Below are 17,254 nucleotides of genomic sequence, written 5' to 3' on the forward strand. Positions count from 1 at the left end.
ATTATCCTTGTAATTCTATCTGAATGTTTTTCTTTGAAAAAATATAAATAAAAACATAATCCACTTTTTTCAATTATTATTTTTAACATTTAATTAGAGTTATGGAGAGTTTTGGAATGAAAAAGGACTTGTGGGATAAGTTTTAGGGTAAAAGACTTAAACATACCTTGAGTTTTCATAAATTGACTTAAAAATACCCTAACTTTTTCAACTTTTTCAAGTAGACTTAAATATACCTTGTATTATAATCCCAGTGGACTCAAACATATCCTCCATCAATGAGACAATTAATTTAAAACTTTTTGAATCCTATTTTGCCCTTTTAGACAAAAAACAAAAGAAAGAGAGGTCAAATGGAAGAAGAAGAAGAAGAAGAAGAAGAAATCACTATTAATTAAGAAATAATATTAGCAAAGAAATTAATAAATAAAATAGGGCCCATTATTAGTTCTCCTAAATCTGGACAAACCATAGAATAATTAAGAAATTAGAAAGTTGCAGCCATTGTATTATAACGTATTAACGATAACTTACAAAAAATCTACTATTCTTTTTGTAAAAAACTAATAAATACTGCATTTCATTGCATCAATAAAACAAAGGCATGGGGTAAATCCAATGTTTTTAAAATAGACCCAGAGCTCGAACCGTTTTTGCCCCTAGGTTAGTTCAACTGTCTAGGTTGAATGGATCAAACCGCCCCACATGTATTTAAGGGGTGGGTGTGTGTGTATATCTTTGTGTGTGTATAAATATATAATTATTTATCAATAAATAATGTATAATTATGTTTTAGATAGGATATATATACTTTTATATTTAATTTATGCTTTTAATTTAATTTTTAACTTTTTATTTATAAAAATATTAAAAATTGCAATTTGAGGCCAAAAAGAGGTTTTTTTTCGCAAAAATAGCGGGGCAAGGTGCCTACGGCTCCATGGGATGCATAGATCTCAAAAAGTTACCCAAAATCAAGAAAAAAAAAAAGATCACCCCAATCAGACATCGGAATGCAAAGTTATGGCCTCTGAAAGTTTGCATGCATTGAATGTGCAACCTAGTGACTAGGTTGAATGAGTCAGCGTTTGAACTGGGCGGGTCAGATGGTTCTTGACCAAGTCAACAATTTTTGATTGCCTGACGGGTTTTGACTGAAGCAGACCCAGGATCATGGTCGGGTGATAGTTCGAACGATTCAACTGGTTGGGTCAACAATGGGTTGAAAACACTAGGGAAATCTCCTTTTAGTATAGCCAAAAGTAGGGGTGGCCACAAGCTATTCGAGCTCAGCTCAGCTTGGTTTAAACTAAGCTTCGAGCTGAACCTGAGCCTGATATATAGGCTCGTTTGCTAGTCGAGCCAAGCTCGAGCCCAGTGAAACTTGGCTCATAAGCCTAGTATTAAGTAAATAATTTTTATTATATATACATAAATATATATAATAAAAAATTTTATTATATATAATAATATTTTTATTTTTATCTATAATAGTAAATAATTTTTATAATTCTTAAATTTATGTTTTAAAAAAAATTATACATATAATTTTTATTTTTCAAAAAAAAACTTGGCTTATAGTCAAGCTCAAGCCGAGCCGAGCTTGAACTTGAGCCTAATACTATTCCTACAAGCCGAGTTCGAATAGCCAAGTTACCAAGTATTTAGCTCGGCTCAACTCGAATCCACCCCTAGCCAAAAGCCAATACATAGAGGTTGACACATAAGGGGTGTAAATCGGGCTTTGCTGGGCTTGCATGGCACGACCCACATGCAACCTGTGTCATGCCAGCCCACGGGCTGAGTTGGGCCATTCTTCCCTCCCCTAGGATATTTTGGGGGTCAGCCCAGCACGACCCATGGCTCGAGCCCGCGTGGTCATGTGTCGTGCCGCAAGCCGAGCTTTGGGCCAAGCCAGCCCGTAGAACAGAGCAAGCCATGTTTTTTTAAATTTTTGAAAAAGTAATGAAACTTTTAACATAATTAAAAATATATATATATAAAGTTAAAGAAGGTCTTAAAAATTTATTTTATATGAAAATAAAATTATATATATATATATATAATATGCATACTATGTATTATATATAATATATAAATATATATGGGTTGTGCTGGCACACAAGCCACAGGCAGCACAGCCTGCTTGGTCATGTCGTGCCATACTGACCCATGGACCTAAAATTCCAGGCTCAACACGGCCCATACGATCGTGTCATGCCTGACATGGCCCACAATCCGTCGTGCCAGGCTAACTCAAAACCGTGTCGGGCTGCGGGCAGCACAACCCGATTTACACCTCTAGATAGAGAGCATTACTCATCAACATTCTACATCTTGACGGTTGCATCAAACATCTAATTGGTCAAACTTTTTAGGCAATACAACTTTCTAGGTAATCCACAAGGAGAGCTATCAATATTTGTTTTTAGTATTCTCCTTTATTATTCTTGCTAGTGGAGAGGCTCGTGCGATGCATGGGGTATTTGATATTGAAGGTAATGTTTGACTATTTTTTTATATCTTAGGCATAGATGAAAGTTCACATAAAATGACAATTATATGATACATAAAAAGAGACTATTCTTACAAAATGTCAAGATCTGATTTTTATAATATGCATATAACTTTGGTTGCAAATGCATCATATTGAAACATTAATACACCAAATCAATGATAAAATAACATTCAACAACATTATATACAGATATAGTTCATCCTAATGAAACACAAAATTTATGGAGAATAGGAGATGCCACCGATCTCTTCATTTTATGTTTTTCATAATTATTTTGCAATGACAATATATACAATGGGAAAAAAATATAAAGTTGAGGGTAAAGTTGGAAAGTAAAATCAGGGTGTTTTGACTAAACCAATTGCAACATTCTCATTTTTAAGTATGGTATATAGAAATCTTTATGATTTTCTATACTTTTTTGTAAATTTTTTATGCATTTCTTTGTTTTTTTTTGTAATTTATATATATATATTCATTTTGAGGAGAAAGGTGCATAGGATAAGAGAGACGCCATTTCTGCTTCCTCCTTCCTACTATGAAGTAGGGGGAATGGATAAGATATACACTTTACAAAGAAGGGTTTAAAGGAGAAAACTGGGGTTTTAGAATTTATGTCTTCGCTTCATGTGTGAACAATACATTTAGCCTTTTGCCTCCTACCGTTTTGCTTGTCAATGGTGGGGCTGTTATTTGCACATCTAAGGGCTAGCATTTGGATATAGGTTGATCCTAAATCTTGATTCATTTATATTTAGAATCAAATCGAACATCGATTTATATAGAAGAGTCTGGATCTCTTGCCAACAAAACACATTTGAAACCCCTACAGCCCTACCAAGTACCGAACCCCTACAGTATTACATTTGTAGGATGTCAAATTATCAGACTAGCCTGATGATCATCAAGAAAAAACACCATAAAATGAATCGATATAATGAACCTAAAAGCATTTCCCAATCAAATACAACTTATTACATTAACGGAGACAATCGAAAGGGAAATGGGAAAAATACTTGAAAAAACAGGGAGAAAACTAAAAAATGTTTCATTTAATCATCTAATTGATTTTTTGATGATCAAAATAGAGGGGGTCAAAAAAATTCATTCCTCCCTTCAATTCAAATTCGTGGTTTGGGCAAACCATTTGATACTTGACAGGTATTGGCTCTAACCAGTGAAGAGGTTCGTTAGGTAGGTGTTTCAGGGAAAGATAAAATAAGGCATAAGGGGAGAAAGGAGTAGGTCCCATAGCAATTTTATTATTATTTGCTTTATCCAATTACAAGTGTTAACCATTAATTAAATAAATAAAAGTAGAAAAATAAAAAACATAAAGGGTAAAAAAGTATAAAACATCATCACCATCATCATTTTTATAAATGGTACAAACACAAATTATTTGATTTGTAATTCTTTTTTATACTTTTTTTAATCATGAATTCGAAAAATTTGGGATAAATTTTAAAAATTTGAAAGAAAAGGCAAAAGAATCATTAGATATCTTTTAAGTTTTTTTTTTTTAAATTAAGGATATATTTAAGTAAATTTATAAAAATTCAAGATATATTTAAGTCCAAAACGACATGACAACCTCTGATTTGAGTTTTGGATTAAAAATACATGTTTTATAGCACAGGACTAGCCACGTGTTTAAATGAGAGAGCGCTCCCACTTAAGGCTGCCATTTTGGTTCGGGTTGGATTGGACGTTCGTTAATTTTTCAACGGGCCTGGATCGTAAGCTGAGCCCAATTTAGTTGAAAATCTTCAAATCATGAAATCCTACTTTTCATTCAGGTAATCAGGATCGTACGATACACAGAGTCACAGACTTTGTTTAGCAAAAATTAAAATTAAAGTAGGGGGAGTTCTACAAAACTCTTAATCAAGCCAATTCAAGTCCGACTCAAGCATCATTTCAATTTTAATTTTAAATAAAAATAATCTTTTAGTAAAAGAATTAGCCACGTGTCTCGATAAAAATACTTCCATCCACAAACTTTATTTTAATATACATGGAAATTTTTTGTGGGGCGCAGTCTTCTGGGGGCCTAATTTGAACTCCTTTCTCATTTTCTTCTTTTGAAAATTTGTACAAACCTTTGATTCTTGAGTCAACTTATTACCTAACTCAACTAGTATACATTTATCACATATCCAATTCCTCGCTACGATCCGGACCCAGCTGTTTGGCGCCCTTAGCGTCAATTCAAGAATCTCGTTTGGATAATTTCCAAGTTCCAGTCTGGAAAGCCCCGAGATGTTCAAAGCACAGGAAAGAGACAAAATTATGGAGGGTATTTTCGTCCACTAACTTAGCATGTCAATTGTCAAGGTCACAATTTATGGCCCCAAAGCGGAACTGCATAAACTTGTGACGGCATGGGTTTGTCACGTGTCAACCTATCCATGGCACGTTCAAAGCACTAATCTCCATTGTCCTTCCATGCCTTTTCACCTTCAACCTCACTCACCTCCATTGTCCTACACATTACCCTCTTCTACGAATTGTGAAGCCAAATAAGTATTCTAATTGCCAAATTACCCTTCCATCTTATTCGGTTTTACAAGAAAACCTGGATGAACCATCCGGGTTCGGGTTTGGATCAATCACTTGGCCCAGCGAATCCTTCATCCTCTTTGAACGGGTCAATACCTATTTGCTAATAAAGTATTACGGCAACGGCGTGTTCACTCCTGATTGGTTACATAGCCCGTTGTTCACGCCTGTTTGTAGCGGATCCGGAGTGATTTCAGTGGTTCTGGATTTGATCTTATCCGTCTTCGGAGTCTCTCGTGTGAGAGAAGGTGTGCGTGGAAGCTTACGAGGACAAACCGACAAAAAAAGCCATGACAATACCCCCTCCGTGCCTCCCGTAGTGGTGGAAGATAAGAGATCACTTTTGGTCACATCTGCTCACGTGTAATTCACACGCGTGGCTCGCTCTCATGCATTCACTCACGTGATTCTGCCGTTGCTGATTTGTCCCAGATAGTACACGCTGGCCTCTTCTGTCCACGTGGCCCATCCTATTAAACGCTCTTCCCCTTATCAACCGCAGTGAATTTTCTCGTGTCCTTTTGCTCCCCTCCGTCGCCCTGCCGAGGGAAGAAAATAACAACACGAGAGAGAGAGAGAGAGAGACTACAACAATCTTGCTGAATCTAGGGTTCCGAATATCTGATTCAGAAAGTTTGTTTTGATTTTCCTTTAGAAAGGAAAGATTGGTTCTGTTGGTGAATGGCGACACCATTGACGGGCCTTCAACATAGAGATGGAGGTCTATCTTTAATGTCTGGTCCCGTGAATCCGGTGGATCCTTCTTCACCCAAGGCTTGCTTGAAGAATTCCGCTCTAAAATCTCCGTTTCTTATCTTCCTCTTCTTCCACAAGGCTATCAGGTCCGAGTTGGATGGGCTGCATCGAGCTGCCTTGGCTTTTGCGACTGACCGGAACGGCGATATCCAAAGGTTGTTCGAGCGGTATCATTTTCTTCGGGCAATCTACAAGCACCACTGCAATGCGGAGGATGAAGTATGTTGTTCAATTTCGTATCTTTGCTTGTCTTGGAAATGATTGATACTGAGAATTTGACAATTGAATTTGAAATCTCCTACCGCTCGCTTCTGTCCTTTCTTTTCATTCTTCGTGTTAACTAACATGTATCCATTCTGTTTGTATGCTCTTTTGTTTAATTTATTGTGTGGCAAACGATTTTTCTGTGATTAACATTGCTATGCTGCCATCATTTGATTTTTAAACAAGTTCATCTCTGATTAATTTCTACTCCTTAATTGGTTCGATTTCTCTCACATGTTGTTCTAAACATTTCAATCTTTGTGTGGAAGTTTGACTTATGCTGTATCCCTTGGGTTCTATATGATTTTAATTATGGTTTAGGGGCAAGAATATTGATGGGATATGGGATTACCAAATGGGCAATATCCATCCACTAGATGCTTGATACCTGGTGCTTCTGCTTGCACAGAGAATGCTGAAATAACCATATAAAAATGAAAACAATAGCACTCCTTGCAAATCCTAATTCTCCTAATGGAACTACTAAAACATAAACCTTCTATATGCTAAGAAATAGATCCATAACTTTTTAATCTTTTGCGTTCTGGGTGTCATGTCTTGAACAAAAAAAAAAATCCCTAAAGAAACTTAGTTAGTTTTGAAGTATTAAAGTTCCTCGTTCATTTATCAAAAAAAAAAAAGTATTAAAGTTCCTCGTTTTTGAAAGCGACCCAGTGTTCTAGGAATTGATATAAGGTTAGACAAAAGGGAAGGCATCATCAAAGGGAATAAAGGGGGACTCACATCCCTTAATGCAATGTTGCAGGATAGTCTACGAATTTTGGGAAGTGATTGAAGCACCAAATATTGGACTTAGCAACCCTGGGAAAGTGATTTACATATGGGAAATATATTTTAAATGTTGTTAGAATAATTATATGTTACTGTTCAATAAATGGTTAATATTTCTTGATTATAGATTATGCAAGTTATAATATATGGGTATATAATAGCTTGTATCATTAATGTTGTAAGAACACCATACAAATATATAACAGATGGGAGGCGGGTGTGAATATCTCCTATATCACTAAACATTATTAAAACTATATATATATATATCTGCACAAAAAGTCTCATAGGAAAGTAAGACACGTGGTGAATGTCCCTGAAGAGTTGTTAACTGAAAGCCATGAGTGAGTCATTGCCATCACTTTCCTTGGGGGTCGCTTCCTATGTAATGAGCACTACATTCTATCCAAACCATTTCATACACTTCTACTAAAATCCTCTCAAGCTTTACAAATAGATTTTCATACACCTGGCCCACATTCCCTATTGCATCCCTTTTGGAAGATTTAGATGTCTCCAATCTTGTTTGCAAATCAAATTTTCAAAAGAAAAAAAAAAAGAAGGACCTGGTTTTTGTTGGGCTGGATGGTCTATCTGATGCATTTTTATCTGAATATGAAGTTTTTTTCTTTTTGATCAGCAACAAAGGAATGATTTCATTAATAAAACTGAATATGAAGTTAGGGTGCCATGAAGTTGGGTCTGGTGCAGCGTGGGTCAAAAAAACATTTAACAATATGGTGTTGAAAACGTGATGAAACAAATTTATGCATTCTAATTTTACAACCACTCCCAGTTTGAGGATGACTGTTTAGGTCTTTTTAGGATAGGTCAAGAAAATGATTATATTAATAGAGGCAAAAGGGGTCCCAAAGAAGAAGTAAACTCAACCTTACCTTTTCCCAAGCTTGAATGCTCTTGTGGAAATAGTAATGAAACTATGCAGATTATTTGAATGTGTCTAGGTCGAGAAAGTTAAAATGAGAAGCTATGTAATGTTAATAATATGTAACATCTGTAATAAAGTATTTAAACTTAAGTCTGAAGATTTCCTTTATTAAGGTGAGCATGTGTATTCTGCATGCACCCCATCTGATGTCTGAAACATAAAATTCCACAAGTTGGGAAGAAAGAAAAAAGAACATACACCGGATACTATATATCACACATGTGCAATGCAAGATAGCTTTATGATTGGCTAATTTGGGGTGTTTAACCTGAAAATCTGTTCTTCAGCCAAACCAGCCTAAGCTTACTCAGAAAAAAAATGGTGAAGTCTTAACTTGATCACCGTCAACCCTTGAAAGGATTTTCTGATACCTATTCAATTAATACAATAAAGCATGGGAACTTCTTTCACATATCTATTATTGCCAGCATTCCTTTGAACATATTCTTCAGGCTCATTAACCAGAGTTTGTAATTACCATGATATTAAACTGTAGGTCATCTTTCCAGCTCTTGATATACGAGTGAAGAATGTAGCGAGGACATACTCCCTCGAGCATAAGGGGGAGAGTGATCTGTTTGACCAATTGTTTGAGCTGTTGAATTCAAGCAAGCAAAATGATGAAAGCTTTCGAAGAGAATTAGCTTCTTGTACAGGAGCCCTTCAAACATCAGTTAGTCAGCACATGTCTAAGGAGGAAGAGCAGGTATCGATTTATTTCGTTTATGTAAAATGAGTTCTGTATTCTATTCCAAGTCTCTAACCAATTATTTATTCATTTTTTTTTGGGGGAGGGGGAGGGTTGGATCTCACTGTATTCTAACAATCTACTCAGTAAACTGTATACCTTCTAGCCAAGTAGTTCCCCTTAAAAATGGCTAGGATCAGTTGAAGTTCTACACAAAATTGAAACTAGAGTTTCTCATATGTAGATACCCATGTCAGACTAATCTCGAAAAAAGTAACTATTTCAAGTTCTGTAGCATCTCGTTTTGTTCATAATGTTTCTCTTTTCTCTTTCAAAAGTATTCTTGCTTTAATACCTGGAATTTACAATACTTCAGTTGTAAGGTATCATATCCTGCATTTTACTTTTATTATTGTTCCTGCATCAGCAGTGGCTGTTTTTTACTAGTAAACCTCGATCAATTATGATTTCTGCAACCAAAAATACATCAGGCCATCTGACTGTTATCACTACATTCTTCCAATAGCTAGCTTGTTTTAGGAGTGTCATCATTATACTTTATTCTATATCTTTCCATAGTTATTCACCAATTACTTGGCAACCTTATAAAGTACCCCAAGTTTTTAAGATTTATCAATTTTATTCTTTTTTTTCCCACATCAACTTGAGACACTACCAGGAAAAAAAAAAAGAAACGGAGAACTATAAGTAAAACTAACTTGGTAGTAGTCCTTGATTTTTTTTTCTTGTGTACATGGAAAAGGGATTCTGGACTTTCAGCCAACAATCCATGGTAAATTCTTCTGCTGGATGGAGATCTTCTAGCATTTCATAGTCATTACTCATTAGTATGATTGTTTCATATGGGGGCAAAGATCCTTATTGTTTCTTGTCCCTCAACAGCTTCTTCCTAGACTACTCTCTAGGCAACAATCATTTTCATTTGGAGCCATGCCCCTTTTATTTGTTTGATATTTTGTCAAATAATATATTCAAATCATGCCCCTTATCTTTGATTTTGGCAGGTCTTCCCCTTGCTTATAGAGAAGTTTTCATTTGAAGAGCAGGCATCATTGGTTTGGCAATTTTTATGCAGCATTCCTGTGAATATGATGGTAGAGTTCCTTCCATGGCTTTCTTCTTTGATTTCATCTGATGAACGTCAAGATATGCTTAAATGCTTGTGCAAGATAGTCCCAGCAGAGAAGCTTCTTCAACAGGTAAGTGTTAATTCTGAGCATGTTTTATTCACATTTCTTTTCTTAATTATTATATGGATTGACTGAATCACTTGTTTCAATGAAGGTTATATTTACATGGATAGAAGGTAAAAGTATATCCACTGTGACTAGTTGTCAGGAAAATGATCAGCTCCAGTGTTGTGTAGATTTTGGTTCTGGGACATCATTTGATCGAACTGAGAAGGGGCAGTGTGCATGTGAATCTTCCAAAACTGGGAAAAGGAAATATTTGGAATTGAAATGTGATATTACTGATTCCACTGGGGTACATCCAATAAATGAAATCTTGCACTGGCACAATGCTATAAAAAGAGAGCTGACTGATATAACAGAGGAGGCTAGGAAGATACAACTTTCAGGAGATTTTTCCGATTTATCAGTCTTCAACGAGAGGCTGCAATTTATTGCTGAAATTTGCATCTTTCATAGGTATCCCCATTCATCAATGATGTTTCCCTTTTAGTGCTTTTTCTTCCCCCCTCCTTTATAGGAAACAAATTTTATTAAAAGAAAAAAGTGATAAAAGGTGAAACAAAAGACAGATCTAACAGTGTTATCCACAAATGCAAGAGATTCTCATGAACCATCCTGAATGAACAGTGAGCGGAATTCTTAGAAGACTTTAGAACAACAATCCAGTTGAAAACCATTGCACATTGATGATCACTGGTTCCAGATCTGTGGAAACTGCATCCACTGACTTTACCAACTGAGCTCGTCACACACATACAAGTATATGTCCAAACATACTTTTAATGTGCCTCTATTTTCCTAGAATGTGGATTTACTGACCCCTCCGCCTCCCCCACACCACCCCCCCCCCCAAAAAAAAAAAAAAAAAAGACCTTCAAAACCTCATAGGTCGTCATCAGCCTGAAAACCCCACAATTTTCAACATCCATGTGAAAATTTCTTTTTCCAACTATACCTAAGTTATCAAATAAACTAATAGAAATATGCACTTGTGCTTAATGTTTCTTTTGCCTATTTTAGAGAAAAGAATTACTATAACTTTTATTTTTACCATATTAGAGATTATTATGATTGTGTTTTTTTTTTCAATTTGTATCTTGTCAAATGAGCTTGTGTCTCTCGCTGCAGCATTGCTGAGGACAAGGTTATATTCCCTGCAGTAGATAAAGAACTTTCCTTTGCCCAGGAGCATGCTGAAGAAGAAAATCAATTTAACAAGTTTAGATGCTTGATAGAAAGTATACAAAATGCTGGAGCCAACTCTACTTCAGCTGAATTTTATGCAAAGTTATGCTCACATGCTGATCAAATAATGGACACTATACTGAAGCACTTTCATGATGAGGAAGTTCAGGTTAGCTTTCTTTCTTGATGCAATAAATCCTTCCAAATCTGGTCTTCAAGGGCTTTCAACTAGCATGGAAAAGGACAATTCCTTTTAAATTTGTTGGAAAGCTTTATGGAGTTATCCCTGGATATGTACAAAAAGTGGCAGTCATGCCTATTGGAAGACATGCAATCTCAAGTTATCATTTTCTTGACTTGAAGTCTGTATAATCATACACCCTCTTCTTGTCCCTATTGCCCATTGGAAGATATGCAATAACAAGTTATCATTTTCTTGACTTGAAGTCTGTATAATCATACACCCTCTTCTTGTCCCTATTAATCAGCTAATTAGTGCCTTTCATTCTTAGGTTCTTCCACTTGCACGAAAGCATTTTACCCCCAAAAGGCAGCGAGAGCTACTGTATCAGAGCTTATGTGTAATGCCCTTGAAATTGGTGGAGCAAGTCTTGCCATGGCTGGTTGGATCACTAACTGATGAAGAAGCAAAGTCTTTTCTCCTAAATATGCATTTGGCAGGTTTTATATTTATCCTATGTTTTGACTTAGTTGCACAAGATACAATTTGCTTTGTTGTAACTTTATGACAGTCAAAGTTTATGTGATGCAGCTCCAGAATCTGATGCTGCCCTTGTTACACTTTTCTCTGGCTGGGCATGCAAGGGTAGATCCCAGGATATGTGTTTGTCTTCAAGTGCACTCGGTTGCTGTCCAGTGAAAAAGTTAACTGAAATTGAAGATGGTGTTATTCAACCATTTTGTGCATGCGCTTCTGTATTAGCTGACAAGGAAAAACCCGCATCCAGTCTAGCAGAAGATGACAGAAGGCCTGTTAAACGTGGCAACTTCTTAGGATCATGCAAAAATGGAGATGGAACTATCAGTACATGTAAACAGTCCCTTAGTAATCAGGCTTGCTGTGTCCCAGGGTTAGGAGTAAACAGCAATAACCTTGGAATGAGTTCACTTACTGCAGCAAAGTCTTTGCGCTCCTTGTCTTTCAGTGCTTCTGCTCCTTCTCTTAATTCCAGTCTTTTTATTTGGGAAACAGATTTTAACTCTTCTGACATTGCTTATCCACCACGGCCGATTGATAATATATTCAAATTTCATAAAGCCATTCAGAAGGACCTGGAGTATTTAGATGTTGAATCAGGGAAGCTTATCGGTTGTGATGAGACATTCCTTAGGCAATTCAGTGGAAGATTCCGTCTTCTGTGGGGATTGTACAGAGCTCATAGCAATGCTGAGGATGAGATAGTCTTCCCAGCATTAGAATCCAAGGAGACTCTTCATAACGTCAGCCACTCTTATACTTTGGACCACAAGCAGGAAGAAGAACTGTTTGAAGATATTTCATCTGTTCTCTCTGAACTTTCACAACTTCATGAAAGCTTGAATAGGACCAATAACTCTGAAGACTCAATTGGAAATAGCTTTGATTCTTGTACAAATGAATTTGATTTGATTAGAAAGTACAATGAGCTTGCTACAAAGCTTCAAGGAATGTGCAAATCTATAAGGGTCACTTTGGACCAACATGTTTTCAGGGAAGAACTTGAGCTATGGCCATTGTTTGATAGACATTTTTCTGTAGAGGAGCAAGAAAAAATTGTTGGCCGCATAATTGGGACTACTGGTGCGGAGGTGCTCCAGTCAATGTTACCATGGGTGACTTCTGCACTTACTCAGGAGGAACAAAACAAAATGATGGATACATGGAAGCAGGCAACCAAAAACACAATGTTCAGCGAGTGGCTTAATGAATGGTGGGAAGGATCTCCTGTGGCATCAGCACAGAATGCAAACTCAGATAGTTGCATTTCTCAAGGTTTTTGCAATACTCACTTTGTTCTGCCATTTTTTTTGTTAATACGTGTTAACTTTTGTATGTTTTGTTTGGGAATAATGACATATTTAGAACAAGATTAAGATTTCTGCCGTTAGTTTGTAATATTCTGTGGGTTTATATTGGAAAGATTTTTTTTAATGTATCTAGGTTTTTGTGCCCTTTTAGGCTCCAATATCCAAGAAAGCCTTGACCAGAGTGATCAGATGTTCAAACCTGGCTGGAAAGATATTTTCAGGATGAATCAGAGTGAGCTCGAATCAGAAATAAGAAAGGTTTCTCAGGACTCAACCCTTGATCCAAGGAGGAAAGCATATCTTATTCAAAATCTTATGACTAGGTTTGTTTCAATGATACTATTCTTTTATGAACCTCTAAACATGCAATCTTGTTTAATCATGAAGCATTCCATAACCTAACCATTAAGTGGGTTATGGTAGTCGCTGGATAGCTGCTCAGCAGAAGTTACCTCAAGAGAGAACAGAGGAAAGTACAAATGGTGAAGCTGTATCTGGATGCTCGCCGTCATTCCGGGATCCAGAGAAGCAAGTATTTGGGTGTGAACACTACAAAAGAAACTGCAAACTTGTTGCTGCTTGCTGTGGGAAGTTGTTCACTTGTAGGTTTTGCCATGATAAAGTGAGTGATCACTCAATGGATAGGTAAGTTAATAATTCAAGATATATAGGTTTTTGATCATTTACAAGATTGAGAAAGCTTTGATAACTCAAAATAAAGCTAGTAACAGTATAAACATCCAAGTCCATCAATGAGCTTAATAGACCTTTCCAAATGTAAAAAGCTAATAAACATAATGGAAACAAGACTTTGGAGCTTTTACCAACTGAAATTACCTTCTACTCCAAAGATTTTACATTTTTTATTTACATTTTATTCTTCACAGGAAAGCAACAACTGAAATGATGTGCATGAGGTGTCTGAAGATTCAAGCAGTGGGACCAATTTGCACAACACCTTCATGCAATGGATTTTCTATGGCAAAATATTATTGCAATATTTGCAAATTTTTTGATGATGAAAGGTATTATGTTTCTAATTGCAAAATCCAGTCTTGACTCTAAAGCCTAAAAGAAGAACAAGGCACATGCCTCACTCTTTGAGATGCCATTTGTTGAAACATGTTTTCCAAACATTAATTAAAGTGGGATTTTCATCACAAGATTGATTTAAAGACCAATTCTAAGTTTCTTATGTGTACAATTTCGTTTTTTTTTTCTATTTTTAGCTTGGGGTGCAACTTGGGCTTTTGAACTGGACCTATTCAAATTTTGACAAAAGCCCAACCTCAGCCCGGCCAAGTTGCACCCCTATTTTTAGCATTTCAAACAGTACTTGAGGTTTTGTTTTTCTAATAGTCTTGATGCATTTAATTTTATTTTTAAGCTCTTAGTACTATGCTCCTTGTTTGTGTGATGATCAATTCCTTTGAGCATTCATATGCAGCCTTTTCTTTTATAGTTTAAAATGTTTTTTTCCTTGAATGAATGAGGTCTCATGAGGCTCAAGCCTCTCATGCCTTAATGCTTACACATCTCATGCATCAGACTATGCTAAAACCAACTAACATTTTTATATCTGATGTGGAATTTTCAGTTTGATGAGAATAAGCTTGTCAGTTCATTCGGCATTAGATGGTTACATATAATTTAACATTAAAATATGTAACTCTTATATGATACAATGCTTATCATAGTAGTTTTTAATCAAGTTTGCATATTCTATCATTTCAGTTTTCTGTTGGTTATAAGCTGCCCATGGTTTTGGTGGTTTGCTACCTTTGTACAACAATAATTGTATTAGGAAGCTATATGTCACACAGACAATACTCTTAATTTCACAAGATGAAACTTGGGAAAAATAAGAAATACTTTTACTTCTGGACTTTTGCTAGTTTCAAATAATATTTGGCTTTTACAGTTGATTGCTAACATTTGAAACTTTGTTAGGCTAGCCATCATTACCTAACCCCTATCTTTACTTTTGCACACAACTTTAATTGGTTAGCCTTCAAAGGTTGTATATTTCTCTTCGAGATTTTTTTTTTTCTATTGAAGGAAAGGAGTACCATGAGAAATCTGAAAGCATTCTGCTCAATTTAGTTTATAGAGAAGTAGACATAAAGCTTTTCTAACACCAAGTCATAGTAAACATTGTTGCTGCCTTAAACTAGGCTCAAGGGTCCAATGCTTATGAAGTAACTGTTGTTGAAACACAGATTTTTTGACATTCTTTCTTGGATTTTTGTGCTTCAGGACTGTGTATCATTGTCCATTTTGCAATTTGTGCCGCCTTGGGAAGGGACTTGGTGTTGACTTCTTCCATTGTATGACGTGCAATTGCTGCCTGGGAATGAAGCTAGTGGACCACAAATGTCGGGAGAAAGGTCTAGAAACAAACTGCCCCATCTGCTGTGACTTTTTATTCACATCAAGTGCAGCAGTTAGAGCTCTTCCTTGTGGCCATTTCATGCATTCAGCTTGCTTTCAGGTATAGCCTGCATGATCATTTAGCTTTGTACATGGTTTCTTACTCCCTTACTGTTTTATTGATAAGTTGGTTTAATTGAAATCTCCCTTCTTCCGTTGTGTCTAGGCATACACCTGCAGTCACTATACCTGTCCGATATGTAGCAAATCCTTGGGAGATATGGCGGTAAGAGAACTTCCTTTTCTGGGCACAATTGTAACCTTTGTGTGTCTTAAGGCTGCATCTCGCACCACTTGTTAGGGTTGTTATGTTGTACTTCAGTTGCTTATTATGATTAATTAACTCTACTTATCAAAAAAAGTATACATATTAAAGAGATGTAAATATAATATTGATTGGGCAATTCATTTACCAGTATGGAGGTTGGTTATCTCTGTACATTACTGTGGTAAATTTTTGGGTTAAAGAAAATGGAAGCTGATGTACTGAAACAGGAAGTTCAATGGCAAACAGAACGTTCGTTTTTCTTTACCAACTAAAGAGAAAATGTTCCAGCACTGTTATAATGTTATTGCAAGAAGGATTCACCACCTGATCTTTTAGTCCTTGCAGCACAAAGAGCCCAACCAATTATGTTAATTTATTGGTTTCTCTTCAATTTAACCTACGCCTTCAGTGTCAGTGTATAAAAATCATTACTTGTGTTCCACAGGGTGTGGTGGAAAGTTATAAGTTATGTTATTATCTTTATTTATTAAATCATCTCTTTCCTTCTCTATGGTTATTGGGTTAAGATTGGCTCGTGGGTATAGCCTAGGTCTCCAGGAAATAATTCATACAAGTTTGTAGATTACAGTAGAGAAAATATTTTGGGATGAAATAGATAATAATTTAATAATACCTCAAGGTAATTATTTTGTCTTGTGATTTTCTAAAAGTTTGCAAACCCATTCAGGTCTACTTTGGCATGCTTGATGCTTTGTTGGCTACCGAGGAACTTCCAGAAGAGTACAGGGATCGTTGTCAGGTACAATGCCCACAAATATTTTCTTCATTCATTTTTGTTTTCTATTTCGACCCCCATTGTGCAGATAAATTAATTATTGTTATTTGGTAACCAATCTAGGATATTCTGTGCAATGATTGTCATAAGAAGGGAACTGCACGCTTCCACTGGTTGTATCACAAATGTGGTTCTTGTGGATCATATAATACCAGGGTGATCAAGAGTGATTTAGCAGATTGTTCATCTAATTAGTGGAGGATTTTTGGAGTGTTTTTGGGGGGTTGGTTCAGGTGTGTAAATATTGTTCCTACTGCCAACTACATGCGGCTGAGTTTGTAAAGAACATTACACTATATAGTCGATTCATTTTTTCCCCAATTTTCTTATGGTGCCAATAGACCAGTTGTCCTCTCCACTTCGTATCAAGTAGATAGTAGCATCGACCTATGTATTCATTTTCGAAATTTGAGATCCCTCAGAAATCAGAATGGAGGCCTCGCGAATAAGTCGATCAAGAAATGGATTATGGATGTATTCCCGGGTGAATATCAATCAGCACCAGGCTGAAGCCTGCCAGGTGAGAGTGTCGTATATAATATGGCTCTGGTAGAAATAAGGATATGTTCAGAAATGTCCATCGATACCCAGCCCAGATACTCCGTTGTGCGTGGCAGGTGGAGAATGGCTGCAAATGAGAAAATCTTGGCAATGAGAAGTGCCAGACACTGTCAATAGCCATTCTTATGAAATCATCTCTTCTGTCATGTAAGTGGGGAGCCTAGAAGCCAAAAGCTTAAATTTCAAAGTCATAATATATTCTTCGATTTAGTGTTTGAAGCTAATCAGGAGAACGATTTTAGT

General features: G+C 36.2%; 1 protein-coding gene across 1 annotated transcript; it reads left to right on the forward strand.

Moving 5' to 3' along the window:
• The first annotated feature begins 5,580 nt into the window (after positions 1-5,580).
• On the forward strand, positions 5,581-16,771 carry LOC104609887 (zinc finger protein BRUTUS-like). Its single transcript, XM_010276315.2, has 14 exons — positions 5,581-6,055; positions 8,338-8,547; positions 9,555-9,749; positions 9,835-10,199; positions 10,872-11,097; positions 11,441-11,609; positions 11,701-12,921; positions 13,108-13,279; positions 13,380-13,601; positions 13,844-13,981; positions 15,213-15,447; positions 15,553-15,612; positions 16,343-16,414; positions 16,514-16,771. The coding sequence occupies exons 1-14, from the start codon at positions 5,762-5,764 to the stop codon at positions 16,643-16,645; spliced, it is 3,711 nt and encodes a 1,236-aa protein (XP_010274617.1). The 5' UTR covers positions 5,581-5,761; the 3' UTR covers positions 16,646-16,771.
• Positions 16,772-17,254: the final 483 nt, after the last annotated feature.

This window comes from Nelumbo nucifera, chromosome 1, assembly GCF_055504915.1.
Source record: "Nelumbo nucifera cultivar China Antique chromosome 1, China Antique-T2T, whole genome shotgun sequence".
NCBI classification, from domain to species: Eukaryota; Viridiplantae; Streptophyta; class Magnoliopsida; order Proteales; family Nelumbonaceae; genus Nelumbo; species Nelumbo nucifera.

Excerpts from the sequence above, each read along its gene's own strand:
- LOC104609887 (XM_010276315.2), top strand. The coding sequence starts at position 5,762 with ATGGCGACACCATTGACGGGCCTTCAACATAGAGATGGAGGTCTATCT. Across the intron at positions 13,280-13,379 it reads ATTCAAAATCTTATGACTAG|TCGCTGGATAGCTGCTCAGC; the intron begins GTTTGTTTCAAT and ends GGGTTATGGTAG. Across the intron at positions 15,448-15,552 it reads TGCATTCAGCTTGCTTTCAG|GCATACACCTGCAGTCACTA; the intron begins GTATAGCCTGCA and ends CGTTGTGTCTAG.